The 20,580-nt window shown below is 40.1% G+C and overlaps 1 protein-coding gene across 1 annotated transcript in view; it reads right to left on the reverse strand.

The window, feature by feature from the left end:
• Positions 1-20,580, reverse strand: part of plpp3 (phospholipid phosphatase 3) — a 118,353-nt gene that overhangs the window by 66,623 nt on the left and 31,150 nt on the right. Inside the window, exon 2 of the mRNA XM_055641679.1 lies at positions 7,131-7,288. Coding sequence (XP_055497654.1) covers positions 7,131-7,288 — 158 coding nt within the window. The remainder of the gene's footprint in view (positions 1-7,130; positions 7,289-20,580) is intronic.

A 20,580-nucleotide genomic window follows, 5' to 3' on the forward strand; every position in this document is an offset into this window, starting at 1 on the left:
TCAAATTCCACAATGCTGTAAGAAGAGGCCCCAACAATAGATCAATCCCTTCATTATGGGGTAGGAAGATAAAATGTAAAGGAAGCCAAGATAGACCCAAGCAAACAGTTGCACATTATCAAAATGTTGAAAGTAATACATCTGCATCAATCTACCCTTGTAAGTGAGGAATGTTAAGAATACAGTTGAGATAAACCATAAATACAACACTATTTGGCAGAAAGTACATCCCCTTAATTACTTTTAGTATCCCAGATGCTTCTTCTTTGGCTCTTCCTAGTTTTCACTAACATGCCTAAGGGCGGCACGGTGGCGCAGTGGTAGAGCTGCTGCCTTACAGCGCCAGAGACCCAGGTTTGGTCCTGACTATGGGTGCTGCCTGCATGGAGTTTGTATGTTCTCCCCGTGATCTGCGTGAGTTTCTCCAGTTTCCTCCCACACTCCAAAGACATGCGGATTTGTAAGTTAATTGGCTTGGTATAATTGTAAATTGTCCATAGTTTGTGTAGGATGGCATTAGTGTGTGGCGCAGACTCGGTGGGCCGTAGTGCCTGTTGCCATGCAGTATCTCTAAACTAAACTAAACTAAACATTAAATATCATCAGACACAGTCTTCACATGTGCATTGATGATCCCAAATTTTCACTACTTGCTTCCTTGACCCACCCGCTGAGATGTATTGAGATTTACTCCATCTTAACAATCATTATCTTTGGTTCACTGCCAAAAAAAATCTATCCACTACTCATAACTTTTCAAAACTTGGTGGCATATTTAACTCTGAGATATGCATCTAAGACTCCCTATGTCCATCTTGGTGACACCATCAACTCAATCCTACTTCAACTAATTTGTTGATAATCTTGTAATTCAACAAGATTTGAAAATACCAATGCATTCCTGGCTACCCTCCCATGCCTACTCTCTATGATATTGAGGTCCTTCAAAACTCTGTTGTTTTTGGCATAACCAAGCCCAATTCACCACTCACCCCTGTGCTCCTTGACCAATATTAACTCCCAGTTAAACCAAGTTATGGAGTTATACAGCATTGAAACAAATCCTTTGGCCCAACTCATTTATGCCAACTAAGATGCCCTCGCCTCATTTGCCAATATTTGACCCTACCCCTCTAAACCTTTCTTTTCCATGTACGTACCAAAATGTATTTGAAATATTGTTAATGTGGCTGCTTCAACCTCTTCCACTGGAAGTTCTTTCAATAGATGTATCAACCTCAGTATAAAAAAGTTGCCCCTCAGGTTCCTATTACATAATTCTACTCTCACTTTAAACCTATGCCCTCTAGTTCTTGATTCATCTAAGCTGGGAAAAAGACTATGGGCATTCACCTCATCTATTCACCTTTAATGATTTTATAAATTTCTATAAGGTCACCCCCAAGCACACTTCTCCAATTCTGGGCTTTTGAGCATCCCGATTTTAATTGCTTCACCAACAGTGTCTATGAATGGTGCTGGCCAAGGCTCCAAATTTCATCACTTCAAGTTGAGAATACAAATCAATTTCTAATACAACCCTCAAAGGAAATTAGGTAAATTCTTAAAACCCGGACTCTTTAACTAAGATTTTGTTTATCTGCTGTAATATCCAATGTGCCTCAGTAATAATTTTACTTGATAACTCCTCTGAATCACTATGGAAAGTATTATCTTTTCACAATTTAGTTAGATCACTGTTTAGAGATACAGCATGGAAACAGGCCCTTTGGCCCATAGGGACAATTGATCACCCATTCACACTAGTGATCCCATTATACACTAGGGGCAATTTACAGACTACAAACCCACATGGCTTTGGGATGTGGGAGGAAACCGGAACATCCGGAGGAAACACATAAGGTCACAGGGAGAATGTGCAAACACCACACAGACAGCACCCGAGGTCAGGACTGAACCCGGGTTTCTAACTCTATGAGGCAGCAGCTCAACCGCTGCACCAATGTGTTGCCCACATCTTGTTAAAAGACTTGGATTTATATTAAGGTTTGTGTGATCTCAGACATCTTGAAGCACTTCACACTCAATGAAAGACTTTCTGAAGTGTATGTATGTATGTACTGCCGCAATGTAAGAAAAACAATCAATTCCAAAGCTCCCAAAATAGTAAATTGGCAATAATTTGATGATCTGTATTTTTTTTAATAGAGATATTGATTTAGAGATAAATATTAGGGCACAGTTGACAAGCACCCAGTTCTCCTTCAAAACACTATTGTGAGATGTTTTATATCCACATAACTAAAGACTTCTCCCTGCTCAAATCTTTGGACTAAACCTACAACTTTCAGATGCACAGGTGACATTATAACCAAATGAGCCACACCTGAAACAAAAGACCCCTATAAATTCAGCTACAGATGTTTTTGATTTGCAAATATCCAATAAATGGGATCAGTGAAGTAGAATGTCGGGTTTGCTCACAGAATTTTAATTTATATAATTTGGTCAGACTTGTGCTCATTAAATGAGGATGCCAATTGGTCAGATTGAAACAATTATCCACTTTGAATAAATGTCAAGGACTCCTGGGTCTGGCAACGTACAAAACAGATATAAATGAACCCGTTTTATGAGAACACTTATATTCTGTAAAATATTGTTCACTGTTTCTCAAACCAGACATCTGTGGCTTTTCCGAATGAGATTGCCAGTATTCTGACAAAATGTGCCGATATATGGTCAGTTTCACGTTGCTAATCTATGCCCGAAAGCTCACAAATAAATTTCTAAAGAACTTCTAAAGAGTCATAGAGTATGGAAACGGTCCCTTTGGTCCCACTTGCCCATGCCAACAAAAATGCCCCATCTGCACTAATCCCACTTGTCCGTGTTTGACCCATATCCCTCTAAACATTTCCGATCCATATACCTGTCCAAATGTCTTTTAACTTCTCACAGAAACTTAAAATATAGGAGAGGAAGTACATCAGGGAGAATACACAGTCCAAAGGACTTAGAAATACAGATAGGGGGCCATATCTCTTCTGCTGTGTTTGCCACATCTCAAATTTCACAAGGATCTTTGAGATGCTGCTTATTTCAGGCATATTATAAGGCGGGAAATCTCATTTCACAGGCAACACAAACTTTCATCCCATTGGTCCAAACTCCAAATTTACATCTAAAGATGTAAGGCCCACAATGCCACTTGATCTATCTATTGACAGAAATTATGGTAAAGGAGTCTTTGAGGAGCCAGTCCCTGGCATTATTTTGCTATTTTCCTTATCAGTTGTACCATTTGTTCACTATCCAGACTGTAGGCTGCTTGTGACCCAGGAGGTAAATGAAAGTATACGAGCAATAAAATATTTGTTTGCGCTGCAAGCTACAAATGAATATTTCATCCCTGCAGTAGGCGCAGACAAGAAATTACCTCAGAACTATTTCAGTCCGTTATGCGGTGCTCCCAGCCATTCATTCTAAACAGAAATTGAAACTACCCTGGAGACTGAAGCACAATGGTACTTCCACAACTGGAACATTGTGGACTGGAAAGAGAAAAAGAATCACTAAGTCTTTTATGAAATCTGCTCAATCCAATGTGGACATTTTATCATCCGAAGCTTAAAAGTAACTACATGTTCTCATGTTAAGCCCTTTTGATTAGCCTAGGCCTTGCAAAGTTGTCACATTTGTATTAAAGCACTCTTCTTTACTTTATTAATCATAACTTTTTTTTTCTTTTTAAACGCTTTAGTATGATTGGTTAACCGAGCATTCGTGAATCCTGAGGGCCTCTTCAACCCGGCATAAACTGAAAATGACAACCCTACATAATCCTGACATGAGCAGCCAATTCACAAAGCAACGGTGTTGCTATAGAAACCAAAATGTAGCAGACTCACCAGAAATAACTACTTTTTGATATATTGCCATTGAAGTAGAGATATTTCTGGCACTGACTTCAAGGTAAGTAACTTTGGGGGCAGTCACTTTCATTTAATTAGACTTTCAATTAGGTTTTTTTTTGCCCAGCAAGCATGTACAAAAAAATATATATATTTTAGATCGAAGTAGAATTATTGAATATAAAAATAGATTGGATTAATTAGTGTTGTATTAATCCCAGCAGTACTTCCAAGTTCTTACAACTAAAGGGGGAATTTCATTCTAGTGCTCGTAGAAGGATGGTCAAGGAGAAAGCGATCGTTCACAGAAGATTTTGTTTCATAAACATGGCTACTAAAAATAATTTCGTGAAATAGTTTATCTCCTTGGAAATCAGCCATTTGTGGAGCTGCACAACGCAGAAACGGGCCCTTTGACCCACCACGTTAATACCGACCACTAGTAATTTTCTATACTAATCCCATTTAGCATCACGTGGATCGTAGCTACTATGCTTGGCAATTCAAGTGGTTGTTAAAAGTTGTGAGAGTATTTTTCTCCACGACATCCTCAGGTTGGGCATTGCAGGTTGCAACTAATCTTCTGGGTGATTTTTCTCCCCTCAGATCTATTTTAAATTTCTTACTCCTTGTCTTAAAGTTATACCCACTTCTCCTGGACACTCTAACATGGGCAAATGGTTGTGACTATCTACGCTATCTATGTCCCTCAGAAAAGGGGTCATTCTTTTACCAGATCTATTCATTCGTGTTTTTTTAATATATGTCTGAGTGCCAGTTATCAATGAGTTACATAGTTCCTATTTTACTTCCTTAACCACCTACTTAAGCAGATTTCTAATGCATTCTGGAGGGAGTTCTCTGGATCAGGATCTCCACTTATGATTCTTCTCATTTGGTGCAATTTAATCCTGCTCAATTCTGTCATTTCCACCATCTCCCTCTTCAGTTCTGAATCCATCATGAGAATTTAACTAATACACGACAGCGAGCCTCATGAAAGGGGTCTATGATGAAAGGTTGGGACCTTTAACAATTTCCTCTTCGAAAATTCTGAAAGGGTTGCTTAAGGATGCACTCCCAGCAGAGAGTGAAAATGGATCTATCTATTTGGCCCAATCATAGCTTTGGTTTAATATTAGTGGATTTTCAAATCTTTTAAACACAACTAATACTTGATTTAGCCTCATGACACACACAAAGTGACGGAAATCTCTATCAAAATATGGAGTGGACCAGGGGACAGGGGACACACAATTTCTTGGCGGCCGCGAGCGCATGCGCACACTCACACACACACACACTCACTCACACACGCTCACACACACACGCTCACACACACGCTCACACACACACACACACACACACACATGCTCACACACACACACACACGCTCACACACACTCACACCCTCACACGCACACACACACACACACACACACGCTCACACACACGCTCACACACACGCTCACACACACACACGCTCACACACACACACACACGCACACACACACTCACACACACACACACACACACACACACGCTCTCACACACACGCTCACACACACACGCTCACACACACACACTCACACACGCACACACGCACACACACACACGCTCTCACACACACACACACACGCTCTCACACACACACACACACACACACACACGCACACACACACACACACACACACACGCTCACACACACACGCTCACACACACACGCTCACACACACACACACACACACGAGCGAGCGCGAGGTTTCGGAGGCTCAATCCAGCGCTAAATGCAGCTCAACTCTGCCTGTCTCGCCTGGTTAACCTACAGCCCTGCCTGAACTGACGGAATACCAGTCCGGAGCCATGGAGCTAGCGCTGCTTCTCTGCGCTGGCTGTAAGCCTGGGCCATATTTCCCGTAAGTCCAGGCAGGGCTGTAGGTTAACCCGGCGGGACAGGCAGAGTTGAGCTGGGTTTGGCGCTGCTTCTCTGCGCTGGCTGTGGGCCTGGGGGCACAGCTCCCGTCTGACTCACGATGTTTCTGGCCACCCCCGGGCGTGGTGGGGGGCACTCGGGTGGGGACAGGGATGGTCCAGTGGCAGTTCGGCTGCGATTGCAGCGCTGGAGACCTGGGATCGATCCTGACTGCAGATGAGGAGCAGGTCTGTGTCCAGCAAAGATCCTATAGCGGAGATCCTATAGCGGAGATCCTATAGCTATAGGATCTTTGGTGTCCAGGACCAAAGTTCGGCGTTGTGAGCCTATGACCAGGGCACGTCTCCCTCCTCCAATCGCCCCGCTCTAACCTCAGTCCCACCCTCCCACCCCCCCTACTTCCACCTGACCGACACCTCCCTCCTCCAATCATCATGCACCTTCCAATTTCTCTCACTCCGATGATCTCAAAAGTCACAATTGGTGTAAACGTTTGTTTACAAGTAATCCATAGGTGTTGTCACAAGCACTCTTCAGAAATGGATCAGACAATTATTTCTTAAAGTAAGGGAAACACTGGAATATCTTTGTTTAAGAGGGAACTGCAGATGCTAGAGAATCGAAGGTTACACAAGAAAGCTGGAGAAACTCAGCGGGTGCAGCAGCATCTATGGAGCGAAGGAGATAGGCAACGTTTCGGGCCGAAACCCTTCTTCAGACTGATCGGGGGCGGGAGATGGGGGACAGTTAGAGAGGAGGTTGTGAAACTGTCTCCGGAGAGAAGAGGAGAACTTCTTCAAGGTAGGCATATCTTGAAGAGATAACGCAGTGGAGTATACACAGTGTTTATGAGGGAACTGCAGATGCTGGAGAATCGAAGGTTACACAAGAAAGCTGGAGAAACTCAGCGGGTGCAGCAGCATCTATGGAGCGAAGGAAATAGGCAACGTTTCGGGCCGAAACCCTTCTTCAGACTGATTGGGGGCGGGGGTGGGCGGGGACAAGAAAGGGAAAAGGAGGATCACAGATGGGGAACAGATGGGGGTACCACTGGAATATCTTTTATTTTTGTACCTACTTGATACAATTACACTATTACTACCCCGTAAAGAATGCAGAATATCAGGTACTCTGTACTTATCTAGTTACAACAACAAAAAATGGAACACATTTTACACATTTGTTTACTACTGATTTGCTTACTTTGTAATGCTTATTAGTTTTGAAATGTTCTAATTAAATAAACAATATTTGCTAAAGAATTCTGCAAATGGCAGACAAAAAGACACAATTGATTTTGATCAAAGTGATTGGAAACTTACAGAGAGGATGGTGATTAGAATACCAGCCGCACAAAGCACAGCATCGCTGATTGTTTCTCCATTCTTATAGGGATACTTGATGCTTTCGTCATTGCAGTAAAATCCACGCTTATAAGGTTTGATGGTGCTAGTTTCGATAACCAGGAAAGGGAGGCCAGCTAATAGAAAGGACAACAACAGATACAGACAAAGCAAGGGTAAGTAACATAGACAACAAACAGCTGAGGGGCATAACTGCTTCAACAAAGTAAAGTGTGGCATTAAAGGACAAATAGAAAAAATATATTCTGTGGTATTATTCACATACCCCTCTCCACCCCTCACAGTGCAATGATAAATGCACAACCCTTACACAAACAAAATAGTGACATTTAGATAGCCGAATTTATCAAAATTACTTGCAAAAAAGTTTAATCTCAATGTTAGGAAAGAGGAAAAGCCATGATGAATTTTAGGATGAGACAAAAGATTATCCTACTTTAATTATTTTAATTTTGCGCTTAAAAAAAAAAGTGATTCATATTCAAAAATACACATTAATAAATCTCTTAGTCACTTCTAAGGTGCAAATTATTTTTAGATTTTTAAAGGATTAAAACTCTAACTAGTTATTCCCCTTATTTTGTTGAGATCTAAGGATCCCATTTTACAACAATAAATATGTATATAATTTAACAGCTATTATCATGCAATTAGCATTATAATTAATCCCATGGATTTACAAAATGTATCAGTATACAATTTAGCCTAACTATTGGGTTCATCACATAATCCCTTCATTACTCTTTGAAACACTTCTGATTCTTGTTTCTTATGTTCTTCATTTTATCCCCACCTCCTCTTGTTTTCTTGGCAATTACTTTTTATTAGACTTTGTGCTGCATTTCTTCTGGGCTCCACTTGCTTTTATAAAGATCTGCTTAATATCATACATATGTCAGGAAGGAATACTGCCCTTTCATCTCTGGGACCTAAGTTCAACAGAGATACAAAGAATGATAAGCCTCCCATCATCTCTGCTGTCCCTTATAACTCACACTTAGACCAACCAGCAAAGCAATTTGGTCGCAGATGAATGAATAGAAAACTCAGAACCAGTGCGCAATGATTTAAAAAATACTTTTGTATATGCAATAACCAGCTTTGTTCTGAACGCAAGGTTTCCCTTTCCCTAGTTGGAGAATGATTGTTGCTGGAATTTTTTTTTAATGTTTTTGATTTCCCAGAACGTAAATTAGTGAGAGTATGTATTTAGACGTTGGCACTATCTTTTAGAAGAATTTCTAAGATGCTCCCAAAAATACACAGAACACATGGAAAAGTGAACTGTCAATACTCAGAGACCCCATAAGGAAAATAATTACTGTCAGGAAATGCCGCATTTTACTTTGTCTTGGCTTGGCCATGCACCAACAGATATAAACTTACACAAGCAATTGGCAGTAGCATTCCCACTATTAAAAGCAGGAGACTGGATACCACACTTTTCTTAGTGCTGTACTTGATGCTGTTGTCATCGCAGTAAAACCCTCTTTGATAAAGGAGAGATGCCTGCAACATTTATAACTGCAGCTGGAAGAATAACTGAATGAATAAAGAAATAAATGTAAATATTACTAATCTGCTGATCAGATTCCAGACTGACAAAGAAATCTGTTCAGGTTAGATTTGTAACATGATTTGTTTTGTTTTTTTAAATTAAGGCTGTAATATTAGCAAAATACTGAACTTTTATTCCAAACTCAAAATCACATTATGTTTAACCTTATAGCAAAGAAACAAAAATACAGATACATCATCAACAGAAAATTTACACATTTATCCTTGGCACAAGATCTTCAATATGTTAATAAAATGCTGAGAACTAATAAATTGAAATGGCACCCTATACCAATAACTACAGTAGTATTTTACAACAAACTATGACAGCTTTTCTGTAGAAAGGATTGCATGATGGAGCTGATCCTTTTGTATTCTCTGCTCTTCCCATATTACTAATTGTGCCAGAAGACTGGCCAACAGAATTCTAACAAGGAGTTGCCACTGTTCCACCAAATAAAACCATTTTAATTAATTTTAATTTGTATGTGTTTTGTGAGATGCCATTATACAATGACACACTTGTGAACATAGTTAAACTGCATCTTATATATCAAAAGAAAGAAGCAGGCACAGATTTATGCACCACCTTTTGCAAAGCAGGACATTTCAGAGTGCTTTACAGAAAATGAAATTGGTTTGAAGTGTTGGAATATAAGTGATAACGCACTGCAATGAGAGCACTGCAAGTCTTCCCAAACAGCAATATCATTATGACCATCATAATAGTTTGTTCAGGATAAATACTCCTTAAAACTCTACAGATAACTCTCCTTTTCCATTTGAAAATAATGTCCTGGGACATCGCAGATCCAACTGAGTGAGCAGAGGGCCACAGTCAAACTTATCATTCAAAAGACCACATCACCTTCAGTAACGCACATCCTTGTTTTGTACTGAAGCATTAGTCGAGGATGTTTTCTTTGTTGAAACTTCAGAACTGGGACTTAAACATACAATCTTCTAACTCAGAACAGAGAATACAATTATATAGTCAGTTATATAGTGTGGAAAAAGGCTGTTTTGATCAAGTGATGACCAAATTGTCCATCTACGCTACACCATTGGCCTATATTTAACCCATATCCCTCTAAACCTTTTCTATCCCTATAGCTATATAAATGTCCCGTAAATGTTGTTATAGATCTTACCTCAACCACTTGCTCTGGCAGCTCGTTCCATATACGAACCACCCTTTGTGACAATGTATCCCTTCAGGTTCTAATTAATCTTTCCCCTCTTGCCTTAAACTTATGCCCTCTAATTCTTGATTGCCCCAACCCTGGAAAAATACTGTGTGCTTTCACCCTGAGCCAAAGATGCCACCAAGGTAAATGCCACAGGAGTTCCAGTGTCTAGTTATCAACAGTTAATTAATGGCTCTCCAAATTGGAATGAAATACTAATGCAAGTACTCAGAATTTGTATAAAGAAGCTTATTGGAATTACTGAAGTACACACAATCAAAGTACACCAAACATACAATTTAAAAAAAAATCAAATAATGCTGCTTCTCTACAGTAACCAAATCTCCTGAATATTGAGAAATATTCACCTTATAAATCACTTACAATTGTTCTATTCTTGACACCAACACGGTGTGGATTAACAAGCTGTGCAGAAAGTTGTGAAAGATTGCTATGGCCTAAAGGAAGGGAATACGTGGCAAATGAAGCTCAACCCAAAGTATAACATAATATTTAAGTGAAAGTAAAGATATGTTTTATGTGTTCAGAAGTTGGGCGGCACAGTGGTGCAGCTGCTGCCTCACAATGCCAGGGGCCCAGGCTCGATCCCGACATTAATTGCTGTCTGTGTGGAGTTTGCATATTTTCCCTGTGACCATGTGGGGTTCCTTTGGGTGCTCCGGATTCCTCTTACATCCTCAAGATGTGCGGGTTTGTAGCTTAATTGGGTTTTGGAAGTGCCCCGAAAATGTGTTGGGAACACAAAAGTGGGATAACGTGGAACTGGTCTGAATGGGTGATCGGTGGTTGGTGTAGAATTGGTGGTCTGAAGGCCCTGTTTCCATGCTGTATATTTCAATCAATTAAAAAATAAACTAAAATGAAATGAAGATATAAAAAGTGCAATGTAGAGATGCATGACTTCAAAATTGTAAGGAAATAAACAGCTTAAAAATGCAAACGTACCATTGATTTTGACCTCAGTATACAGTATAAATGAACAAGGGACTAATAGTACATTTAGACAAGAATCTTGACGTCACCCATTTCTTCTCTCCAGAGATGCTGCCTGTTCCGCAGCGTTACTCCAGCATTTTGTGTCTACCTTCAATTTAAACTAGCATCTGTAGTTCTTTCCTACACAATCTAGACAAAGTTTAGTGTATGCTTTTGAATATCTAATTGTATAAAGTTATGAATTCAGTGTCAAAGGCAAACAGATGTTCACTGGAATTGGATGAGGAATGGGAATTTGCAATTATGAAGACGACTTTCAACATTACAGTGGTTTCACCAGAACTGAAAATGTTTACAGATAATCTTGTGGAAGTCTTAATGGTTTTGATAAGTCTTGATAAAGTAGCTAGTGGGAGATTGCTCCATTAATCAGTGCAATAATGATAAATGGATATAGATCTATCAGAAAAGGAACTAAAACAAAAGGTAAGAGAACAAAGCCTAAATAATTGACCTGTGTAAAGAACCAACACCTACCAAATCCTGTTTATGATTCAAAGGTTTGGAAATTGCAGACTTCGTCATAAAAAGTCACCCATTGTTTGGCTTTGCTACAACAAGCACTTTTAAACTTTTCTTTTTAACTCCATAGGTAATTGAAGCTGAGCTTAATTATCAACTTTGCTCCAAGTATAAAGACAAATACATTTATACTAGCAAACACTAGCAAATTATCTAGGCGATAAGAGCAGCTGAACATGAACAATCCATTCCCGTCTGCCACCAGTGTCAGTGCTCACATCAGCCCTTTTCAACCTGTGCATTTACACAATAAACATGCCTCACCCTGAATCCCAGAAATTTATGATATTGCAAGCATTAATGCTCAGATTCAGATTAGTTTAGTATCATATACACCAGTGTATCATGAAAGTACTAATTCACATGAAGCTCATAAAGCGTATGCGATAGTGATAGATACCATAAATACGACAACGAATGCAAAACTTTCCCATCACTAATCTTTGACTCATCGGCCTGAAGATCCCCGGCCTATCCTCGTAGCGCTTCTTCAATAAAGGCGCAACATTATCCACCCCCCAAAAGATGCTAGTTGACTTAAAATGTATTTGTGGCCACAAAGGCACGAGGGATCTGGGGTATGTTGACAAACTTGATCCAAAATTAGCTCGGCAATAGAAGGCAGAGAGGAGTAATGGATGAGTGTTTTTCTGACTGGAAATCTGTAACAAGTGGGGCACCAGAGGGATCGGTGCTAAGACATTTGTTTGTAATATATATATAAATGATTTGCATGATAATATATGAGGTATGACCAGCAAGTTTGCAGATGACATGAAAAGTGACACCATTGTAGATAACATAAACGGGTGTTTAAAGATACAGCGAGACATAGATTAAAAAGAAAATTGGGTGGAGTGGCAGCAGATGGAAATTAGTCCAGATCAGTGTGAGGATATACACGTCGGTAAGTGAATTTCTGATTGAACACAGAGGCACGGACCTGAGGAGAGTACAGAGATACCTTGTGGGTCAAGCCCATAACTCCTGAAAAGGTAGGCAGGTGGATAGGGTAGAGTTGTGAAAGAGGCATTTCATATGCTTGTCTTCATAGGCCTACGAATGGAGTACAAGAGCTTAGATGCCCTGTTGCAAGTGCAGAACATTGGTTAGACTACATTCTGAAAACTGTGTACAGTTCTGGTTGCCATACTGTAGGAAGGATGTGGTGACAAGGATGTTACCTGGAATGGAATGAGAGATTGGATGGGATGAATTTACTCTCACTTGAATGTAGGAGGCTGAGGGGTGACCTTATTTTAGGTTTATAAGAGGCATAGATAGGATAGAGAGTCAGAGTCCTTCTCGCAAGGCAGCGGAATCTGGAACTAGAAGGTACAGATTTAATGTGAGTGGTTGGAAATTTATTGTGAGTGGTTAGAAATTAGAGTGGACATCTGAGCAGTAAGTTTATTACACAGAAAGTGGTGGTTATCTGGAACAAGCTGCCAGAGGATGTGGCAGACACAATTACAGTGTTTAAAGAGCACTTGGACAGGTACCTGGATAAGAAAGGCATCAAGAAATATTAGCCTAATGCAGGCAAATAAGATTAGCAAACATAGGCATCATGCTTGGCATGGACAAGGTGGGCTGAAAGGGCCCATTTTGTGCACTATATGATTCTATGATTTGACTGTTTATTAAACTAGATAAAGATTAGCAATTTGAAAACTAACCATTACAATATTCCATTATCTCAACAAATTCACCCCCGCAAAGCTTCCTAAAAGCACAATTTCAATGCAACCTTTACCTTTGATGAACTCCTGAACTTGTTAATCATAGTTTCTAAATCTGACCTCTCAGGCAAAATGCCAATGAACATACTCAGATGTAAGGATTCTTTGAACAACATTTTAAAAGCAAATAAATTTCTAGCTGAGAAACCTGCGACCTAAAAAGAGCAGTTTGATTACATGTAGGTCACATGTTGTCTTTTACTTAAGTTATAGGGAGCATGACCTTGCACCTGGAATTGCCCTTTAGACGATCTTGACTTGTTCAATGGATCACATTTATGTTTGCTTCATATCTCAAACTTGCCGACAAATTGACAAACAACTTCAAGACAATTCCTATTGCAAAATTATGCTTCCAATAAAAATAAGTCAGCAACTTGGAAATACCAGATGAATTTTAATACTAAATTATTTTTACCCCACAATAAAGCATTTATGAATGCATCACATCTTCTTTACTAATCAAGCACACAGACCTCATCAAAAAGGTCTATTTTAATCTTTATTATAGTTCATTCCAAGGAACTGTAGTGATAAAGTTGAACAATAAAAAAAGAATAGCAGAGAAGCAAATAAATCAACAGTAGATTTAAATACTAGGTCAATACTCTGGCTGGTCCAGAAGACAATCTTCCGATAAATGATGTTAGAGATTCCTTCTTCACTTGATGTGGAAATCATGACCAGTATTAAATGGCCATCGCTAAATGCCCCATGAGGTGATGGAGACCAATTGCCTCACTGAATACGGTCTAAGGGTAAGGATGTCAATGCTCCAGTGGCAGAGGGGGGTAGTGACAGCTAGGTCCACGGGTTTGGAGATGACTTTGGTTGGGAGAAATGGAGTTGAAGGTGAGCTGTCGTCAATAAATAGGGGTCTGACATGGGTGTCCTTGTTATCGAGATGTTCCAGCAATGAACGTAGGGCCAGGGAGATGGCGTCTGCCATGGACCTGTTGCGACATGGGCAGACTGCAGTGGATGAAGACATTGGTTAGACTACACTGTGAATACTGTGTACAGTTCTGGTTACCATAATGTAGGAAGGATGTGTTAACAAGAATGTTACCTGGACTGGAATGAAAAATTGGATGGGATAAATGTATTCTCACTTGAATGTAGGAGGCTGTGGGGTGAACTTATTTAAGGTTTATAAGATTATAAGAGGCCTAGAAAGGATAGAGGGTCAGAGTCCTTCTCGCAAGGCAGCAGAATCTAGAACTAGAAGGTATAGATATAATGTGAGAGGTTAGAAATTTATAGGTCAGTGGATGAAGACTGTCTGGAGTTAATGTGTGCCAGTAATTGGTCCATCAGTCATAAGGCTGAATAGTCTGATCCACCACCACCACAAGTGGTTACAACAGCAACTACTGGTATGCACAAGCATCCAGCATTAGAAAGTTCCCACCTTCCTGGAACATCAATGCTGCTGGTTCATTTGCTGGGGAATTAATCTCTCAGGGAGTCAATCAACCCGGACCGTTGAATGGCAAAGAGGCCTTTGACTCTGTGAAATCTCTGGAAGAGATGAGGTCTCAGGCTTGTAAAAATACAAAGAGAAACATCAACGAAACACCAAAAATAAGGTTTCTAAAAGTAAACACACTTGCCTGATGGGCTGGCGTTAAGGGCAGTAGCACACAACACTCACATTCATTCCTGGATTTTGCCGAACTGATTGATCTAAATCCAGGTCACTGAACCTAGGGAGCTATATCAATATTTGTTTTTTTTATAATTAGACTCAGCACTCGTTCACTTCAGAGAGGGAGAAATTGTGCAGTTTTCTTTATTTTTTTGGCCACCATCCAATAGTCCCGATAGGAAATTGTGCTTCAGGACACTAGGTTGGGAAAAACGAGTTCAGCCTCACACAGTCAAAAAGGCCACCCAGAATCATCATTTAGCTAGTCTTAACATCCAGGGTGTGGAAGTTTGACGATTATTGTGTAAATTTACCTCAGTCAAGTACATTAAGTAGAGGGGAAAATATAGCAGTGAGAAAAGCCATAAACCTTTTGGATCTGAGAACCCATAAATTAAGTTGGTTCACTCATTAAGTCAAACATGACTGAAAAGTAAAATTCTTTCCTCTGCTTTCATTCATAAATTAGGTATGGAAATGTTGGTAGACACAAAATGCTGGATTAACTCAGTGGGACAGGCAGCATCTCTGGAGAGAAGGAATGGGTAACGTTTTGGGTCGAGACCCTTCTTTAGACTGATCTGTTTTGTTCCGATCTGAAATGTTGGAGTGTTTCTGGAGATAGGGTTCAGCCTATTTCCAGCAAAGTGACCTATTCCTTTTCTCCTGCGTTACCACAGCTTTTTGTGTCTGTCTTTGGTTTAAACGATCAGCCATGATCACAATGAATGGCGGTGCTGGCTCGAAGGGCCGAATGGCCTCCTTGTGCACCTATTTTCTATGTTTCTAAACCAGCATTGGCAGTTCCTTCCTACACCCAAAGTAGTAACGGGCTCCAATTGCTTTAACGGAAGAACCATGATATTTTGTTTGACTGTCACAATGCTAATTCAAGCATTATTTCTGTATTTATGTCAGCAGGCAGAGACATTCTTCGCAATCAGCGCATACAAAAACCAGTAACATGGTCTTCAGCATACACCATCAATTCCTGTATTGTGCTAAATTCATCATCCAGCTAAATGTGATGGGCAAAGGAACTGAAATGTTAACTCTATGGCTCTTTCAACTGATTCTGAGTGTTTCCAGCATCAGATCAGATTTAGTTTAGTTTATTGCCATGTACAGCATGTGGGAGTATATAGTGTGTTCAGAAGCTCTTGGTTTTTCTTTAGGTTGAAATAATTTTGATTCATATTAGCTCTCAAATGGCTGAGTAATATTAAGTCATTGGTCCTGACATCCCAAAATCTCAACCAGAATATGTTCTTCTGGAGAAAAAAACAAATTCATTGGATGAAAGGAATCCTTTTCACTCAGTTTTCTCTGCAAATAAATGCAGAGATAATGCTCTGAAAATCAACAAAAAGAACTTCCAAATTCTGATTCTCCAAATCAGTCTAAAGAAGGGTTTCGGCCTGAAACGTTGCCTATTTACTTTGCTCCATAGATGCTGCTGCACCCGCTGAGTTTCTCCAGCTTTTTTGTGTACCTCTGATTCTCCAAATACTGATTCTCCAAATACGGATTGAATATCCAGCTCGATCAAAGAATAAAATCGCAAGTACCCCAGTCACAACTCATAAGCCATAAAACAGTAAGTTGTGGAAAGCTGTGGAGGTACAGGTAAAAATCACAGTTTTACTTTTCATTCTCACTGATGGAAATTCATTCAGGTACTAATATGCAAGCCAGGACTTTCATACAAAAATATAGAAGTAAACGTGAAATTGCCCTTCTTTTTAATAAACAGCCTTTTGGCATCTGGCATGCATTTAACATTTTTGCAGATAACCTGTTTGAAAATTCAGACTAAATCCAGCCCAAATCCACACAGGTGGATGCCAACAACAGGTTGCAGCCACTAAACGCTGGCACTTACATTTTAGGTAATTGTACTTGCATTAAATGTACGAGTAGAAAGAGTGTAAATACCCACATGAGTGACAGGACATTGGTTATGCTGCTAACTGAAGTTCACTCAGTGGTTAAACAAAAGGACTTCCATTTGCACAGACCGTGCTCATTTCAAGGACTGTTTTGATTTAAGGGGGAAGGAAAGGAGTCGTTTTTTTTAAAACCTTTTTAGTTAGTTTGATCAATTTGTAATGTTAAAAGGGAGTAAAAAAATCAAAGGCCTCACAAAGAAGTCAGTATTGTGTCAGAATTCTTTGAACTATTACTCCCTCAGATTTTAGTACTTAAGAACACTTTAGAAAAACAGGGATTGGTTTTCCAGGGCTGCCTGAGGGAGCGCAGAGGACACTTTGTGCTGAGCTTGCACTCATGTGGTGAACATAACTGAAGTGGCCTGTGTTTGCCTCTTAGTTTCAGAGCAAGGCTTCTACTTCAGGAAGAAAAGAAACACTTTTTCAAATTTGTATTTCTTTAAAAAAAAAATCAGAAATTTCAAAACAAATATTACGTGAAAGAGTTGCTGAGACATACAGGTTTGTAGGTTAATTGGCTTGGTGTAAGTGTAAATTGGCCCTAGTGTGTGTAGGATAGTGTTAATGTGCGGGGATCGCTGGTCAGTGCGTACTCGGTGGGCCAAACTAAAAAACATTAGGACAACCTAATTAACTTCTGCTCACTAGTGTACATTTTATAGCTAAAGAATGGAGGAAATAGTTTGCCTTTGGATGTTAGTGCTGGATGTGTGGTTCACTGCACAGACAATGACAAAGACTCTAGGTCCAAGAAATTCAGGTACCGTTCTCTGACAGTTACAGTATATTTGGAAAGGTGTCTACATGGGATGTCCAATTCAAATCCACTATTAATGGAAGGGTGAGTTGTGAAGGGCAAGTGCCTGCAACGTTCAGGTTCGCCTGTGATCCACTGGACTCCAGTTGATGTGGCAATCTGACCTCACCCCTTTGTACCTGTGATACTGTGCTCTGTTCCAGTGCCCATGATGCTCAAGCTTACCCCAGTGCCTGCGATATGCTGGGTTCAGACCCAGTGCCCAGGATACTGCGCACGCCCACAGTGCCCACGGCGTCTGGGGTCGCCCACAGTGCCATGCTGCTCTGAGCTCAGACCCCAATGGCTGCGATATCAGAATCAGAATCAGAATCAATTTATTTGTCATTTGATACTCTGACCTCGCCCCCAGTATCCGCAAAAACTGTGCTTGGCTCCAGAGCTTACAACACTCCACGCTAATCCCCAGTGCCCGCAACACTTTTGGGCTCGTACCCAGTGCCCGCGACACTCTAGACTCATCCTTAGTGCCTGCAAGCAGCAGCACTGTGGCCTCCCCTAGTGCCCACAACACTCTGGCTCGGACACAGTGGCCATGATACATCACTCTCGCCCCCGCAGTGTCTGCATCACTGACCTTACTCTCTCACCCCAGCTCCTGCACCACTATGAACTCATCCACTGTTCCTGCCCATTCAGATGATCTGGATAATGTGTCATCTCCTGACAAGAATGGGTTGCTCAGGCACACATTCTGGTGTTCTCCCAACTACGGCATTTTAACCACTCAATGTTGGTATTCTTTACAGCCTAAGGCCAGTTGCCTGACCTGGAAACCACAGAGAGCCCACATGCTCCGAGGCGAGTAATTTCAATAGGCCTGAATGAGCTCATGAGGAAGATCCTTACCCCTGCTTCTACTCACAGAGATGAGATGACATAAGATGAACAGAAACTTCAAAGGAAGCAAAGAAATAGACCTGAGAAAAATTACTTTCTCTCACTGGTAACCCCCCTAGTCTTAAAAGAGGTTAATTCATGATTAACCCATAAGTTTAAACAAATGTATTGTTAACTTCTGTAAAAACTTAATTTGGTTTATGAGCCTGTAAAGTCAATTAGATTATCAATTAGCTGATCATTTTACCCCAAAGTCAAATTTACCTGCTGACATAAGATCAAATAATGACACTATTCTGGAAGTATCTCACCAAATTAAAAAATGTTCTTTTTAAAAAATCAAATTTAAAATTACTATTGTCCAAAAGAGTCCTTGTAAGTCAGTTGACAAATACTGCTGATATGTGGAGGGTCCCTGTTCTCAAGCAGCCTACTTTGGTTTGGAAGGAAGAAAAGACATAATGTTTTCAGCTGCAGTAAATCTCATGTATTTACTTCACCAAATGCTTTAACCCTCTCTTAGCTACAATGCTGTCTTGCCATAAGACCATATATTTCCCATTATTTTCTCATTTCCTCTGAGAATCTTGGCAGAGAGCAATTTGCAGCTTTAAAAAAACGCCAGTTTTCTTTGATAAAGAAATCAAGTTTGTGTACATTGTCCATATTCATTCCCGAGTGCTCATTCTTCAGTCAGACCTACAGTGAATGATTTACTAGATATTGCAAATTACTTTAGTACCTGTAAGATTCATTGACATTTTTTCTCCATGGACATGAAGAACGAGGACAGTGGGTCCGAATAATAATGTTAAATTAACCCTACCCACACAGATGCTGTCTGATCTGTTGAATACTTTCACCATTTAGAGTTCTCATTTACTAGTCATCAGAAAATTAAATACACGTTAGAGATGCGAAATGACGGTAAAAATACTGGGGTCAAAATTAATATACACCAGTGGCAAGAAAAAAAACTTATAGCAGCTTGGCTTCTTATTTTATAGCTTTTGCAATCTTCTTTTATATTACAGAGGGCGGTGGAGGCAGGTCCTCTGGATGCTTTCAAAAGAGAGCTAGATGGGGCTCTTAAAAATAGCGGAGTCATGGGGTATGTGGAGAAGGCAGGAACGGGGTACTGATTGGGGGTGATCAGCCATGATCACATTGAATGGTGGTGCTGGCTCAAAGGGCCAAATGGCCTCCTCCCGCACCTATTGTCTATTGTCTACAGTCTCTAGAAAAGATATGCGACTGATTGGTAAAAAGGGGCAAACAATTTGTCATTGTCCACTCTGCAGTGCCATCAAAGATCAATTTCACCCTTTGTAATCCTGACATTTGGATTTCATTTTGTTAATCGATATTTCCCACCATCGGAAAATAAAGATAAAGTGGTGAGTGCGATCAATAGCCACGAAAAATCAGTCGGCTTTTGTAAAATGCAAATGAAGTTGATTTAAAGACTGAGACTTATGTTAAATGGAGACGAATCCTATGTTAAGCTGATAGTGTTTATTATCATTGTTTGACTGACTAACTTCAATAGCAGAGAGCTTATGTGATGGGTTTAAAACAGTGAAAAATGCCTCAGACTCGGGAATGCCTATTTGTCATGTATTCGATTGCTAATGTTTCTTCCTCACTTTCAAAGCTATTCCCATCAATTCTGTTACATAAGGTAAATATGCAAAAGTCTATTTGCCAGCTGCAAAAATACTATACATGAGTCCCTGTAACCGAAGAGCTGTTTGGAGACCAGGGGAGATTTTTCTGATACCCATTGTGACCACTCCGTGGATCATGTCATTTCAGAGTGCACTAATTGCTTTAAATTAAAAGCCATCATATGACAAGCAGTGGAACAGCAACAGCAGTAAAAAGCCTCAGTAATAGCTCACGTCAAACTGTGAGGTCTTAAAACTGAAGCAGATCTCAGAATAAATGAAGGCTGATTTAACTCCTAAGCATTCATATGGCCAATGTAAGGCCATTGAGTGTCTGCGTGGAGGACTCAGCTCAAATAACCAGGCCCCAATTGAGCAGCTTGAACATTTCTCAGTGAACAATAGAGCTGTTGAACAACTGAAAATAAATCATGAATAGAAAAAAATGAATAACAACAGTGG

Source organism: Leucoraja erinacea, chromosome 10, assembly GCF_028641065.1.
Source record: "Leucoraja erinacea ecotype New England chromosome 10, Leri_hhj_1, whole genome shotgun sequence".
Taxonomy (NCBI): Eukaryota; Metazoa; Chordata; class Chondrichthyes; order Rajiformes; family Rajidae; genus Leucoraja; species Leucoraja erinaceus.